The following is a 15,331-nucleotide window of genomic DNA, read 5'->3' as shown; positions in this document are numbered from 1 at the left end:
CCACTCGAAAGCCAAACAGAATGCACCTGACAGCCAACGGCGTCACTAATAATGGTCGTGGGGGTATAGGGGAAGAGGGGAAGAGGGGCATATTTTGACCATTTCCCCTCTCGACCGAGGGCCGTGTCCCTTCTCTCTCCTCTCCGTTAGCCATCATCGACCTATCCAACAACACCAAACTCACGGCTCACTCTTCAACATGGGACCCCCGGAGCCAAACGCAATCCCATTTCGCCCAAAGGGCAAGTTGCCCGTTTTCGAGGAGGAATTGGAAGGTTGGAAGGGATACATTGAATGGGAAAAGTACCCCGAGAAGAAAAAGCAGGTGGAGGAGATTCTGAAGCAATATGACTTTCCCGACCCTCCTGAATTCCAGCTCGAACCTTTGCCCAAGACGAATCCCATCTTGACCGGAGAGCGGTTCAAACAGTACCACTATGCTACGGGCCTCCGCTATATTGTCGACACCAGCTGGCAGTATGTGCTCAAGGAAAAGGCCGAGGACATGATCCATGTTCTCCAGTTTCCCTACAATGGAGAACCCCCCGGAGTAAGTCTGATGGCGGTCATCGTCCGTGTCGATGGAAAATGTCATATCTAACCAAGAGCTTCGCCGTGTCTAGGACCGCCTTGTTTCAACCGAGATCACCCGCAACGAAGACTTCTTCGTCCGCAACCATGGCGGCGTTCCCGAAATTGATCCTGACAAGTATTTCCTCGAGATCGAGGGCCTCGTCAACAACCCCAAGCGTCTCACTCTTGCCGAGCTGCAGAACGAAGAGCTCTTCCCTCGCCAGACCAAGGTCGTCAGTCTCCAATGTTCCGGTACTCGCCGGCTTGAACAAATCCGCCAATATCCCGGCGATGGCGACGAGCTCATCAACGCTCCTTGGGGCGAAGGCGCCATCGGTACCGCCCGCTGGACCGGTGTCTCTCTCAAGAAGGTCATCAAGTATTGCGGTGGACTGAAAGACGGCGCAATGCACGTCGAGTTTTTCGGTGCTGACACTTACTTCAAGAAGGGCAAGGTGTACAACTACGTCGTATCTGTTCCCTGGCGCAAGGTTAAGGTCCACGAAGTGCTACTTGCATGGGAGATGAACGGCAAGCCGCTGCCCAAGATCCACGGCTTCCCCCTCCGCGCGGTCGTCTTCGGGTACATCGGCGCCAGAAGCTGCAAGTGGCTGTACAAGATCCGCGGTATCAAGGACCCGAGCGAGGCGCCTGTCCAGAGAAAGGAGTACCTCTACTACACTCCCCAGATCGGCAAGCAGAACGCCATGTACAGCAACGGCTTCTCGATCCAGGACATGCCTGTGTCTTCGGCGATCATCTCACCCAAGGATATGGATGTCATTACGCACGACGGAAAGATCAAGCTTAGGGGATGGGCGTTCTCAGGTGGTGGACACTGGCCGGTTCGCGTGGAGGTCAGTCCAGATGGAGGCAGTATTTGGTATGAAGTGCCTACCGAGAATATATCGACCAAGTATTTCCATGCTTGGAGACTATGGGAGATCGATCTGCCCCTTGATCCCGAGGGCTGGCTGGAGTTTTGCGTGAGGACGTGGGATAATGCGATGAATACGCAGCCGACCTTTGTCAGATCTGCATGGTGAGTGCTTTCCTTCTCCCTAATTTGTTTGAAGTTCAAAAAGATACTAACAAGAATCTAATCGCAGGAACTGGGATCTGCACGTCACTTCCTCTTGCCATCGTATCAAAGTCTACAGCGTCAACCGCTCGAAGCCTGCTACCGCAGCCCGGTTGAAGGCGTTGGAGGAGCATGGCTTGTCCATTACACCCATTACGAAGCCTTTGGAGATCGAACTCGAGACAGACGAGCAATACCATGCGTCCATGAAAGAGCAGCACGGACGGGACCCTCTTGAGTGAGGATGTCTGGGCAGCTGCTGGTATGGTGAGCGTCGAAAGTTGGAGGGCCGTTTACTATTGTGCACATTGTTTCTGTTCTCGTTCAAAGTTTTTTTTCTTTTCACCATCCAGAACTGAACGAAGTCTCCATTGATAGTTACAAATTGTGAAAGCGACGGCCCCGAGATGCCTGCTAGAAGTTATCATCACAGTCATTCATACCTGCGCCATTTAAGATCCGTGGAATACCTGTTCTCTCGACTCATGATCCCAGACACCAAGCAAAAAAAAGGAAGGCCGTTCAGAACAACCAGGGACCCCAGGTGATTGATTGACTACCATGTCGACAACAGCAAAAAGCCCAACGTGGGACTCGAACCCACAGCCTCAAGATTGCGATCTCGAAGGAGAATAGAAGTCTTGCGCGCTACCGATTGCGCCAGCCGGGCAAGTTATTGTTTGGGTCGGTTATTTTGTGAGTCTATATCAGCAGATTTTGTAAATGTGGACGAAATGTTTTGGACCACGAACGGCGTGTGCACAACAGGTGCAGAGACAATAAAAGTCCATCTGTACGATAGAGACACTCAGTCAAGAATTCAACCTGACCAGTTGTCATTGGACTTGGCTCTTGTTAAGTGTTGGACGAGATCATAACGAAATGATCAATTTTCAGTGCGGCCGTTGTCTAGTTTCTAGGGAAAAACCACATCTGACATCGTGCACCCAACATCCCGTCATGCTACCTACCGCCTTCCAGCAACCACAATTGGTCTCATCTGCCCAAGGGGGATATAAGCGTCAGAGGGGATATGACCGTGAGAGCAAAGCAAGTACAGCTTGCGTATCGGTTTAGAGAATATATGCTCGCAGGGCACCTTTGCAACAAATAATCAAAGCGCTCAACAGGAAAATCTCTGATTTCTAGCAGTGTAGTAGGTAGTGGGGGTGGTAGGTACTCTGCAACTCTTAAGGATCACGTCAACCCTGGATATCCAATCAAGCGAGCGGGTTTAGCTCAGTTGGGAGAGCGTCAGACTGAAGTCCACTTCACTCATAAATCTGAAGGTCGTGTGTTCGATCCACACAAACCGCAATCTTTTTTTTGCAAATTTCTACTCTGATGCTTTTGTTTGTTTGTACCTTTTTCCTTTCCTTGTTTGTGCTGGCTGGATTGGATAGATTTGTTTACTTTTTGTGGCCATGTATATATATGATATAGCACTTCTACAGTTCCCAAGCTCAAACGTCTTGACAGTCGCCAAGACTTCCCGAGAATTGAGCTAACCACAAGTTTTTGGCAAACGGACCTTCGAAACGAAAGACGAAAGACGAAAATCAAGAAACTCAATTATATTACCAGAAAGGGTACTATATTGATAATCATGCACGCTGATGTCGAATCCACAATCAGTTTTCTTATATATGCTCCTTTGGCGGAGATACAAGCAAATGAAGTCTTATTCGTTTGGTTTCGAAGACCCGTTTGCCCAAAAGTTGTGGTCAGCTCAATTCTCGGGAAGTCTTGGCGACTGTCAAGACGTTTGAGCTTGGGAAAGAGAACCCAAGCTTGGAAGAGTTTGCGATTAGAGGTTCGTTCATTATATTTGCATGTGATTTTCTCCTCTTTTCCGGTTGTTGTTATTGTTCATGACGTCGAATGCGTGAGACTATTGAAGCAGAAAGAGAATGCTAGAAAAGGATGAGAAGGGAAGGTGAGCTGAGGAGGTTTGTCAGCTTAGTCTGTCTGGGCTCATGATCGCTTCATGCATTCTCTCTTTTGGAGGGAGACCTCGGAGACTTCATTCAGCTGAATGGGTGTTGCGATCTTGGCTGAATGAATGTGTGCACTTTCTTCGGTTCGGACTTCTTCATCCATGGAAGAATGATGATGATCATGTTCCTGAAAAAGATAAGCTTGCGAATGCAACCTTCCCCCGCTTTGGGCCACGACGATCAACGTCACCTCAACTCCGCAACTTGCGGGCCTGTGGGAAAGAGCCCCAACCCATATAGTCCACAATCCCGGTGTGATGTCAAGTCCCGGTGTGAATGATTTCGAGAATGGGGGGCACCTAACAGGAAGGGATTCACACGCGCGTGAGGTCGTGGTGTTGAGGGCATCCTCACCGATTGTGTGATACCCCCCTCTCCATGCAGATAGTGCGAAGTGCCAGACCGTGGTTGTAGTGTAGGATTCCGAAAGGCTGGGGATCGACCGAAGAATGGAAAAGGACGAGCGATCGATGCCATCGACAGTTTAGCTTCACAGCAAGCACGCTAGGATGGGATACGGCCACCAGGATGCCTAGGGATCCAAGGATCCAAGGACCTGGGAACTCGGGGGCACTTATATATAAATGGCCCGGTGCTCTCCTGGTGCTTATTCGACATACTTACTTTGATAAGCCATTCTTACTCCGCAGATTACGGGATTCCCAGGGTCGTCAAGCTTCGATAAGATGATTCTCACCTCCAGGACTGCGGTGCTCCTCAGCACCGTCACCTTGTTCGCTCAAGTCGCTTTCGGTCTGCCCACCACATCCGGACCGGAGCGCCGTAACAATGCCCGGGCTGTCGGACAAATCTCTAACAGGAACGAGTCCAGCACACTTCGCGAAGCTCCGGAAAGCGAATCTGACCTCCAAAGCCGACTAGACGGCATCTGGGCCAGCACGACTGATTCAAACGGTGCTGATACTTTCTGGGACAAGGTCGTCCGCCAGGCACACCAGAACATCCTGCCCGGCCAGGGCATCGACATCAACTACATCGACGAGCCCGACACTATAACCGATACCCTGGTTGGCCCTCTCGATCCTCGCGACAGCTTCAGCAACCTAAACAACCCAGACGTCCCAGGGGTTCACTACCCCCGGTCCTCAGATGTGGACCCCTCCTTCACCATCCCCGAAGAGGCCCTCCGCGCCGCCATCTACCTTCCACCGGGCTTCACCGCGTCCAGCAACCGCCAAGTAGTCCTCTTCGTCCCCGGCACCGGTTCCTACGGCCACGAAGCCTTCGGCCCCAACCTGCTCAAAGTCATCACCTCAGCCGGCGCCGCCGACGCCGTGTGGCTCAACGTGCCCGCCGCCATGCTAAACGACGCGCAGTCAAACGCCGAGTTCATCGCCTACGCCATCAGCTACGTGAAGGCGCTCATCGGCGACGACCGCGAGCTGAACGTGATCGGTTGGTCCCAGGGAAACCTGGCCACGCAGTGGGTGTTCACCTACTGGCCGAGCACGGTGCCCAAAGTGCGCCAGCTGATCTCCGTCAGTCCGGATTTCCACGGCACCGTGCTGGCGAACGGGCTGTGCTTGAACGCGGGAAATCTCACGAACGATATCAAGGAGGGATTGCCTTGCCCGCCGTCGGTGCTGCAGCAGGAGTATAACTCGAACTTGATCAGCACCCTGCGGGCGGCGGGTGGCGGGGACGCGTACGTCCCTACAACGTCGTTTTGGTCGAGTCTCTTTGACGAGGTTGTGCAGCCGCAGATTGGCTTGACGGCGTCGGCGAGGATTGGGAACGCGCGCAAGAAGGGCGTGACGAATGTCGAGGTGCAAACGGTTTGCGGAGTGTCGCCCGGCGGTGGGTTCTACGGCCATTCGAGCCTGTTGTCCCATCCGCTTGTTGCGGCGCTGACGCTCGATGCGTTGCGGAATGGAGGACCGGCGAGCCTGGAGAGAATCGAGTCGGATATTCATGACATCTGTCAGAATGTTGTCGCGCCGGGGTTGGAGCTCGCGGATGGAATCAAGACGGCGGGAGACATTGTGCTTGCGGCTGTCAGGTTGATTGCCTATCCGGCCAAGTTGAAGGAGGAGCCTGTCCTGAGAGCGTACGCAGTTTGATCCATCATAGCTAGGATTGCAGAAAGAATCTGGATGAGATGGGTAGCGTAGTAATCGTAATAGTAATTGGATGTTTTGGAAACAATTTCGAGACTGATATTTGTGATCATAAATACCCCGTCGCGGCAGGCACCCCCCACAAACATGCATCTTCCCGTCAGTATGCAACACTGGTAATGTTGACACCTATCAGCCTCTGTCACATCTTCACAAAAAAAGAGGTTTGGAATCTTCATTGCAAAAAGAAAAATCGGCAAGTGGGAAAAAAGGAAAATAGAAGAAAAAACAATGGACTATACCGGATTTGAACCGGTGACCTTTCACAAGGCGCATTGCACAATGCGAAGCGAAAATCATACCCCTAGACCAATAGCCCTTGATTTGTTATTTGATCATTCTGGAGTTATAGTTATATTGTTGACAGGATTCCTGAGTCGTCTATAGCTTCTAGGTGTCGGCACAGAAAAGAAGGCAAGACAATGAGAGATCACTCATAGAATCAACGTCCCACGGATTCCGATAGAAAAGAGGATGTCCAAGAGAAATTAGCTCTCAAAGAGCCAGGTTTGCAAAATCAACCAACACATCTCCCCCCCTGTTATCGATATCTCCTTCATGTACATGTCCGTCCCGTCCGGGATCTGCCCGATATTTCGGCTTGCAAGCCCCAGTTTTTATGTCATTGCACGGCCCCACTACGGCCCGGCCCGGCTGTGTCACGGTGCTTCCATGTCTGGGCTGTGAGCAGAATACATTTGGGAACTTCATAATGTCTCATCAAGTACAAAAAAATGGTGACGATCACATCTTGAAAAGGGTCTCTAGTATTCTTCTTACAATGCTTCCTATAGCTAGCACGGCGGTAGACTGTGCACTGAGGGAGAGGATGATACAATCAAATACTAGTTTGTTTGTTAGCTTGGTACTCCTGGTATACTGGACGAGATACTATCCCGAATTGTCCTAAACCTTATAAAGGTAAAATGAATAGTTAGGTACGGATCGGAAAGGCATTAACAAGATTTAATATAGCATATCAAATTTTCAAAATAGTATATGCAAGGTAAGATCACGCTTTGGTTGTAGAACGAAACGGATCACAGAGATATGAAAACGCTTAGGGAAGTTGATCCGAGGTCTTGAGCTAACAATCAAACCAGTATTGTACTGTATCTTCCACCATAAGAATGCATTGTACGCTGAACTGAACCATAAGAATTTTTCGACAGAATCCTACCCTATATAAACAACACGGTTCCCATAAACTGTTTTATACACTGCTCAGCCAAACCAAAACGCCAAGAAATATCACCCAGAACTCTACTCTGTATCACGGCCACGAGGGGGTATTGGAGAGCTGGCTCAGACTGGAAGTCGACCGTCTTGAAGTAAGTGGTGATCGGGATTTGGCGCGCAACGACTCGTCCTCAATGGGTGCCACGATAGTTTCGCCGTCCAAACCAGCAGAGGTCGATGGCTTGGCGCGCAATGGTACATCTTCAACGTATTCCGTCAAGGAAGCGCCGCCGCCGTGGCTTGAAGTAGACTCGGATGCCGAATCATCAAGTCCCATTGCGTCTCCAAAGATAACCGGCCAAAGATCCTCCAATATGACGGCAGAACAATCCTCGATGTCTTTGATCAGGCGTTCACCAAATTCGCCCCACAAATTCCTTGCTGATGCGTCGATGCCATCGTTGGAAAAATCAATTTCCTCTTGGTCGTCAGTATCGTAAGGTGAGATAAAATCATCACCATCTCCATCATGCACCTGGCACCACCGTCGCCAAGAGTCAAGAAACCCTTCCTTGCTCGGAGTGGTGGTGGATTCGAAACAGTAGTCGAGATAGTCGCATAAGGCCGAGATGTGGTAAGGGTAGATTTTGACTCCCAGCAAATGTACAAGAACGAAGGTTCCGTAGTGACAGGTTGCTGCCTGATAATCCTCATTCCTCGACAATCGAATATTTTCCAAGACCCGCCGCTCATCCTCCGCATCGAATCGGAAATTCAGGTAGCGGAGGTTGATTGGCTTTTCGATTTTCCTCTTTTCTATAATCCACCGAATGTCGTTATCGGCACAGGTAATCCAAGGCAAACCGAGGAGAAAGGGAATAGTACAGCCGAACATCTTCTTATGCCCTTTATAGTGCATTTCTCTTTTGAAGACCTGAACCGGTTGCATGCTCTCGATTCTATGCTCGGTCCCAAACGCACGCTCGAAGAATGGGTTGTTAAAGTCGGTGATCTTGATGCCAGGTACCGAAGGTTGGTTATTGCGACTTGGATCAGGGTTGCACACCAGTCTGTTGCACACCCCGACATTATCGAACTTCAATTTGTCTAGTGCAAATACAATATCACGGCCGGTAACATCCTCGAGGTTGAGGGGCGGTGTTCGTTCAGGAGACCATGACAGTGCCGCAATAACCACCGTTCCAGGAAGCAAGGGGGTGAGTCCTTTGGTTAGGGCAGCCAGGGATTGATTGACCTCCTCTGGAAAGTACTCTCCCGTCAGGCTATAGGATGCCACAAACACGAAGTTGCTCATCGTGGTCACGGGGACATCTCTCGGGGTGGTAACTTTGTAGCAGGGGTAAAACACTTGCAGACCTCCTCTCTCCTTCCAATATTCGACAATGTCCGGATTCTGGACAACAAGCGACGATGAAACCTCACTATCTTCTTGGAGCCGACCCTAACAGCAGACTGGATTGTTTCCGTCTTTTGGGAAGTAAACAAGGCGACGATAATCGGGACCCGGGCGTTGGCTGTCGTTGAACTCGTGTGCGAATTGATTGCAAAGAGGTGACTGTGGCGAATGTATATTCTCGAACTCCCTAACGTGGGAGCTAGAACACCAGCCAATATCTGACTCGCGGCCGCACCACATACATGGCACGGTTGCTGGCTTGTCGCACATGACGCACACATTCGTGACTTTGGGGAGCAATGGATCCTCAGGTATTGTCTCATGTTTGATCTTGATCACGAACTCCGATTCAGTATTGATCCATGTCGAGACTGTAGTGTGGCTCCAGCTGCTGCTCGACGAAACGTCGTCGTCCGAGACGTAATCGTCAGAGAACTGTGTGGATTCGTCTTCCATTTCGTTCTCTTCAGAGCTGTGAGTTCGAATTTGTATCTTGATACGCTTTCTGACGGCACGTACACTTGAAGCGCTGGAGGGGCTATCCGGATCCACGGCCTCACTAGTCGGTTGTGGTGATGGCAGTGGTGTGCGTTTGCGTTTGCTATCGCTATTTTGGCTCTCCGCAGGAACAGATTGGGACGACGGTGTGGGAAGCATGCTTGGGACACACCCGGGTGCCGTGTGAAACCTAAGGATAGGCAGATATTGGAATATTTGGGTTATCGTCTGTAGCAAGCCTTTGCCTAGAAGAAACAAGGAATGCATTGTATATGGAATGTCTGGCATAATGGTTATCTGAGACTCAAAGGTGGAGGGGTTGAGCAGGAAAGATTCTGGTTACCAGAAGAAGTGGAAGGACGAAGTGACGATGGATGAATGCCCGGTTCCAATTGTTTGTGCCTTCCCCGATATGCAGAGCTACTCGCCTGGGCTGTAAACGCCTTGTAGACACGCCTTGGGTCGCAACGGGCGATTCTAGTCCAGACGAGTACGGCCCTTGGCCGTACCTTCCTTCTTAGAGATGCCAAAGAGCCCGAGGTTCCTTCCATCCTGGACGTGCCCCTCTACTTGTAGGCGGGTGTCTGCAATAAATGGCTGGTGGGTCCTGGAACTGGAAAAAAGATAGGGAAGGAAGGAGTCATGTGCTATATGTTTCTTCAAAACCGACCGTCTGACTAGCGGGCGGGCCACTAGTCAGGGCCAGCGACTCGTACACGACCAGCGACTCGTACCGAGCGGGGTACATCCACTTCCTAGCGTTCCCCATACAAACGCAAGTCTTCCACCCGGAGCCAATAGTTTTTTATAATAATATATCCATATTTCTTGGTCGCATGCAATATCGCTTCGACAGTCAACATATGCACGTAAAAATGAAATATCGTTATTTTGCATGGCCATTATCACACACCTATTTTGACATGCACTACCTTACAACTTCAACCTCCTCACAACAGAGGGACTGAACAAAGGGGGTTGAATGCAATCAAGACTGATTGCACGTAAATATGGGTATAATTATCGATATTATCGACTCGAGCAAGCAATTCAGCGGTTGAGTGCAAATGGCTGGTGCACATTCAGAGATGTTGGGCAGTGCGGTGAATTGGGCTGCATGCAACTAAAAAAATATGCTGTTGAACAGATCTACATTGATTTGCTAGCAAAATGGCGGTGTGGGGAGGTACCCCCAGTTTCAGGTACGAGTCGCTGGTCGTGTAGTGGCCCGCCCGCTAGTCAGACGGTCGGTTTTGAAGACCTGACGAGTAGATACCTCTAGGGTATCCCCGAGCATATTGGTCAATTGGCCACAAGGAAATGCTGCGGCCAAAATGCCAAGGTCGATTTATTCTTTCACCTTCGTTTCTCTCACTTTTTGTCCGTCTGAACCCTCACGTCGCTCTTCTTCTGGTCTTGAAAGGAAGATATTTTGGAGCCAGCCAAGTACTTTCGTTTGTTCACCGCGCTCCTACCATGTCTTAACGTCCCCTTTCATCTCTGACTTAATTCGTCTCATACTCGTTATTTCCTGTCGGCATGATGGAACGCGGAAACAGGCACTCATCAAGCGGCGCGACTGCTGTCTCGAACGAATCGGCCATGAACTCAGACCTCATGAGTTTTACCGCCCTGGAAGGAGAGGATCCTTACCTCCCAAATCTCTGGATTTGTGATGTGAATCTCACAGACGACCAGGAGCTCGTCATGGAGCATCTAATCGCACACCTGAATCATCCTCGCGTGGTGTCACTTCAAGCCACTGCTAACGCTATTCATGCGCTGATGCCACTGAAGACCGTTCCAGAAAACTATATGTCGTCCGACACGACGGCGCGTCCACTGTCCTCCAGCAGTATGCAGTTGAGACACCCAGCCGCCAGAGTGATGCGAGAGTTTTGGTGCGTTTTCTTCGACGTCGCGAAGAATATACCCCATTGGCATCCTGCCCAGGAGAGACTCCAGAACCTCATCAAGAACCTGGCAGACCTCTACGAAGCAGGTGCGGAGGTCGAGAAGAAGGAGTGGATGAGGCGCGAACGCGATGGCCTTGGAACAAATGTCTGTTTTGCACCTCTCTCCCCGTCTATTTCTCCCCTTCCGTCCTTTCTTCACAGACGTCTCATCGATTGCTAACATTTCTTTCCATCATTAAGCCCTTTTGCCATCTCACATGGTGGGAGCCCTTGCCCTACTTCTCGGACTCTCTCTACAAGTTTGTCCTACGTGTGTTCACCCTCTCCTCGACTCTTTGCATTCTCTCTCCGAGAGTGCAATCTGACTAACGTCTGAACCGTCAACAGCCTACCCACGCGACGAAAGAGATCAAGAAGTCATGTGGCACTGGACCAACTTCTCTTCGTTCCAAGCTCGAACCGCGGCCACCGGCCTCCACAGAATCATTCCCACCGCCACTTGGGTGTTGCGCGCTGCTCTCGAAGATTTCCACCCGGTCACCATCGAACAGTAGGAATGTTTCATGGCGTCGGCCGCGGAGTGGATGAAATTCGCCGCGCATCTCTTGTGGCAGCAAGCGCTCGACTGGGACAACCCCGCAAGCGACAAGTCCGGGAAGAAATCGTCCTACATCTGGGACTGGGGCTCGCCAACCGGTGTCATGTACGGAGGGGAGCCGGGAATGCACATGGATCGGTGGATGCATTGGTACGCCACGTTTCGCAGCATCATCAAGAAATGCAGCAAACTGGAGGAAGCAAAGCTGGTGGTTCATTATGCGCAGGTATCGATGACTGCCATGGACCGAGTTATGGGGGTGCCGGAGTCTAACATCGTTGGAGCTGACCAGTCAAATGAATCGAAGGGCGAAGTAACAGGCTATCTGACTTGCGAGGATCTCATTGCGGAGGGTATTGCTGGTCTTCGCCTCGGTAATTCCGGTACTTCCGGATATGGCGCTGTTGGTGACGTGGTTGAGGGTATTGCTGGTCTCACCCTTCAGCCTACTGTGTTCAAAGAAGAGGTTGTTTCAAGCGAAACGACTTCTAGCGAGAAAGCGGACGCGAAGACCGAAGCGGTTGCCAAGGGCAAGCTGGTCATCAAGAGCGAAGCTTTCGTTTGACGGGTGCGGTGTTATCCTGTCTGTTTGTGGGACCTTCAGAAAGGAGTATGATTCTACTGAAGCTTCTCAGTTATTCTGTATGTCTTTTCCTCTTTCTCTTCGGGTTCTGATTCTTCTCATCTTGTGTGGTTTTTTTCCACAATCTTCTCTTCGGGGTTTGCTTTTCCTTTGGTGTGGTCTCAAGTCTTTGAAGTCAAAGACTCCTATAGGATAGGGCAGGTATCCAAGCAGATAGCTGTCTCTTTTCCCAGTTTAGTACACGGTATCTCTACCTAATCATCAACACGATGGATTTTCTTTGCTTTGTCCAATAACCAGGTTTCAGCCATTGATCCGTGACCGTACGCAAAAAGGTTCACTCCTCACCAGCAACACACCCCATACTTCCTCAACCACCACTCTTAAAACCCTCCAGTCCCCTGAACCCTCTTCACCGCGCCCACCGCCCCCTTAGCCCACCTCTTCATCCTCCCACCGGGATCAACACCAATGACCCCATCGGCCTCCTTCCCCTCCGCATCCAGCCACATCCCTTTCTCCTTATCCAACGCCCCATAGATCGCCGTATTCTGATTCCTCCTAATTCCCTCCATCCACGTCCCACAAACCTCCTCGCTATCAATCATCACATTGATCTCCTGGCTATGAAACCAGCTTTGCGTGTCCTGGTTCCCATTTCCCATGATCCCCACGCGCCCATCCACAACCATCAACTTGATATGACAGCTCCTCAACCCTTTGGACTGCACCAGCGGCTTTGTCTGGTCTTTGCCTACGTACCAGTAGTAATGTAGATTCTGCCTAGCTTCAGGAGACAGGGATGAGTACAGATGGTGCGCAATCTTCTCGTTGTGACCATTCTGGTGAGGGAGCAGTTCGCCTGCGTCGTTGTACCCCAGGCATACGTAGCAAGTAACTTGGACGCCGCGGTTGCAGGCATCTAGTATAGCGGGGAGCAAGGGAGCAGCGTTCAGCGTCGGGGTCTGGATGAAGACGGAGTGGGTGGCGTTGCGGAGGGCAGAGAGCCAGGCGGCGTTTTGCGGATTGGAGACGGAGGAGTGGTTCGGCGGTCCGTAGGGGGCGCGGTTGACTAGGGCCATTGGGACGGGTTCGGGGGTTTGGCCTTGTTCTTGGGAGAGAGTTTGGTGGTGAGGGAGGAACAGGTAAGGTGTCATTTTGTCGTCTGGGCTGTTGACTGGATCAGGAGCGAGCGGGTCGGCGGTGAAGTTCGGGTTTCGAGTGTGGTTGAGGAGACGGGTGACGGCTTGGAGATGTGTCTCGACGACGTTGCTGTCTGGGTCGAGTTTATCTGCCAGGGAGGCTTGGATGCGGAGGACTTCGGTGGCAATAGAAGTGTCGTAGTGAGGATCCTCGATTATATGCTGTGGAACGTTGGGGATGAGTGTCGGTTGCGTCGTAGTCCCAGTTTTAGGTGGTTCCTCGGTTAGAACAAGCATCTTAACTTCCACTTTCCTCTCAACCTTGCCCACCCCCGTCTTTTCCACTTCCATCCCACCCTCCCACGCCTCCCTAGCCGGTGTATTAACACACGGCATCACAGGCCCCAAGTGTTTATGCCAACTAATCATCGCCATATCCCAAAGCGAATCCACCACGGGTCCCTCCAAGTGCGTCGCCATCTCCAGGTTATCGTTGTCCTGGATATTATTGCTCTGCAACACCGCCACGCGCCGGTCCACCACCATGTACTTGGCGTGGAACGTGCCCACGATGGGCGTGTGGAAGTTCATCACTTGCATGTCGATGAACGGGATCTCGTCCGGGCCAGGAAGACCGATGGTGGAGGCGTTGGTGTAAGTATCTGGCGAAACGATCTGGTGGTGTGAGAGGAGCTGTTTGGGGGTGCCGCGGTCGTAGAGGATTTTGAGGACTATTTTCTTCCTTTGTGGTGGAGAGCTCGAGGAGAAGGATGCTTCGAATTCGGAGGCAAGACGTCGGTTGAGGTCCTTTATGGCGTTTGTTAGGTAGGTTGAGGCAACGCTTGATTGCCAGTAGTTGGTTGCTAAAAAGATTTCGTGTTTTGCGCGGTAGATCAGGTTGGCCATGTGGCGGGCTATGTCGGGGATGCTGTTTGGTGGATGGTCAGTTAACAAAAAATGGCCTTAAAAGGAGAGGTGTTATGTCGTCGTTTGGGGTGGACTGATGGCTTACACGGAGATTATCGTCAACGGAACAGTACCGCATGTTCCCAAAAGCGGCGGACTGACCATACCCTTGAGGGGATCATCGTCAAGTGTGCAAAGCGCATCGTGATATATCTTTGACCAAAATTGTCAGCAAACTCCCTCCCATTCATCCATTAATCCCATAGAAAGGAAGCCCCAGTGAGTAAGTACCTGCAAAAAAAGATCACTCGGTCTCTTCCCTCCCCACTTCCCACACTTCGCTGCCCGATCAAGGTGTTCCTGGGCTGAACGAGGCGAATGAGGTGGCGTGGGTGGTGACTTGCAACTCGAGCCCTGTCCAATGTCATCCTCACTGCTTGTACTCTGTCCCTCCTTCTCCTCCTCGTCCCCTAGAGGCCTCTTCTTTAGAGCATGCTGGCCGTAAAGTTTTTTCCAGGCGTCGCTGGGGGAAAGACCAGGGTCTTTCGCCAGGAGAGACGAGACCGTCTCTGAGGAAGTACAGAGGTCCAAGACGCGGTCCGAGATGTAGTCTGGGAACTTGGATTTGGTCATCACGGGAGGTTAGGTAGATCTGTGTTCACACCTTCTGTCGTAGTAATATGAGATATGGGGCTATTAGAGACGAAGAACGGATGTTGATGTGGGATATAACAGTAGGTATATAGTTACGGCCGACGTGATGATGAGGAAGATGATGTAGGGGTAGTATCCTCTACTGAGGTGGATATTCTAGCTTAATCTCCGGGAGTAGCAGGGGAATAAGTCCAAAGAAAGGCGTGTCACTTGGGGCTATGGGGCAGGTGTCATGATGAACGAGATGACTTCAAAGTTACGCTCGGAGCTTTTCCTGACAGGACATGGACCCTGCAATGTGCCTTCCCAACCGCATGTCTGATACCAGTATCTGGAAGATGCTGAGAACCTTGTTGGCTCGAGCGCCAAGAATCTTGGTTAGGGGCGCCAAGAATCTTGGTTAGGGGCGCCAAGAATCTTGGTTAAGTGCGTCCAAAGGGTCGGGATACCCATCTCTCCAAGACCTCTCAATGTTATTAAACTTTCGTTGTCATGGACGATCATTCGCCTGCAAGTTCAAAAGTCATCACCGACACTTGTTGATGACGTCAGCGGTTGGGTGGATGGTGTCGGTCCCGAGTCGGCACTGGTTGCGGGGAAGTGAGGAACGACTACACAGAATGCATGAGATGATCCAACTCGGGACGAT

General features: G+C 51.1%; 5 protein-coding genes and 3 non-coding genes across 8 annotated transcripts; 4 read left to right on the top strand and 4 right to left on the bottom strand.

The window, feature by feature from the left end:
- Nucleotides 1–199: 199 nt before the first annotated feature.
- B0H65DRAFT_433028 (Oxidoreductase, molybdopterin-binding domain-containing protein) lies at nucleotides 200–1,896 on the top strand (the record flags this gene model as incomplete). The annotated part of the gene is made up of 3 exons (XM_062825036.1): nucleotides 200–550; nucleotides 624–1,615; nucleotides 1,683–1,896. 3 exons carry the CDS (start codon nucleotides 200–202, stop codon nucleotides 1,894–1,896), a joined length of 1,557 nt encoding a protein of 518 aa, XP_062678957.1.
- A 337-nt stretch (nucleotides 1,897–2,233) lies between these two features.
- Nucleotides 2,234–2,324, bottom strand: B0H65DRAFT_t393. The gene has a single exon. It is a non-coding gene; the product is annotated as a tRNA-Arg (tRNA).
- A 558-nt stretch (nucleotides 2,325–2,882) lies between these two features.
- On the top strand, nucleotides 2,883–2,971 carry B0H65DRAFT_t394. The gene has a single exon. It is a non-coding gene; the product is annotated as a tRNA-Phe (tRNA).
- Nucleotides 2,972–4,233: 1,262 nt separating this feature from the next.
- B0H65DRAFT_304372 (uncharacterized protein) lies at nucleotides 4,234–5,940 on the top strand. The gene has a single exon (XM_062823194.1). The coding sequence runs from the start codon at nucleotides 4,338–4,340 to the stop codon at nucleotides 5,730–5,732; it is 1,395 nt and encodes a 464-aa protein (XP_062678956.1). The 5' UTR covers nucleotides 4,234–4,337; the 3' UTR covers nucleotides 5,733–5,940.
- An 81-nt stretch (nucleotides 5,941–6,021) lies between these two features.
- Nucleotides 6,022–6,108, bottom strand: B0H65DRAFT_t392. The gene has a single exon. It is a non-coding gene; the product is annotated as a tRNA-Ala (tRNA).
- Nucleotides 6,109–7,062: 954 nt separating this feature from the next.
- On the bottom strand, nucleotides 7,063–9,042 carry B0H65DRAFT_511770 (uncharacterized protein; the record flags this gene model as incomplete). Its single annotated transcript, XM_062828520.1, is given in 3 exon segments — nucleotides 7,063–7,209; nucleotides 7,228–8,300; nucleotides 8,628–9,042. 3 exon segments carry the CDS (start codon nucleotides 9,040–9,042, stop codon nucleotides 7,063–7,065), a joined length of 1,635 nt encoding a protein of 544 aa, XP_062678955.1.
- Nucleotides 9,043–10,422: 1,380 nt separating this feature from the next.
- B0H65DRAFT_433512 (uncharacterized protein) lies at nucleotides 10,423–11,962 on the top strand (the record flags this gene model as incomplete). The annotated part of the gene is made up of 3 exons (XM_062825077.1): nucleotides 10,423–10,948; nucleotides 11,040–11,098; nucleotides 11,354–11,962. 3 exons carry the CDS (start codon nucleotides 10,423–10,425, stop codon nucleotides 11,960–11,962), a joined length of 1,194 nt encoding a protein of 397 aa, XP_062678954.1.
- Nucleotides 11,963–12,363: 401 nt separating this feature from the next.
- Nucleotides 12,364–14,966, bottom strand: B0H65DRAFT_531980 (uncharacterized protein; the record flags this gene model as incomplete). The annotated part of the gene is made up of 3 exons (XM_062828951.1): nucleotides 14,320–14,966; nucleotides 14,135–14,241; nucleotides 12,364–14,050 (listed from the first exon to the last, which is right to left on the bottom strand). Exons 1-3 carry the CDS (start codon nucleotides 14,659–14,661, stop codon nucleotides 12,364–12,366), a joined length of 2,136 nt encoding a protein of 711 aa, XP_062678953.1. The 5' UTR covers nucleotides 14,662–14,966.
- Between the last annotated feature and the right edge of the window lie 365 nt (nucleotides 14,967–15,331).

This window comes from Neurospora tetraspora (genome assembly GCF_033439725.1).
Source record: "Neurospora tetraspora strain CBS 560.94 chromosome Unknown B0H65scaffold_7, whole genome shotgun sequence".
NCBI classification, from domain to species: domain Eukaryota; kingdom Fungi; phylum Ascomycota; class Sordariomycetes; order Sordariales; family Sordariaceae; genus Neurospora; species Neurospora tetraspora.
The sequence above is the reverse complement of the archived record's forward strand: the minus strand, read 5'-3'. Positions and strand labels throughout refer to the sequence as shown.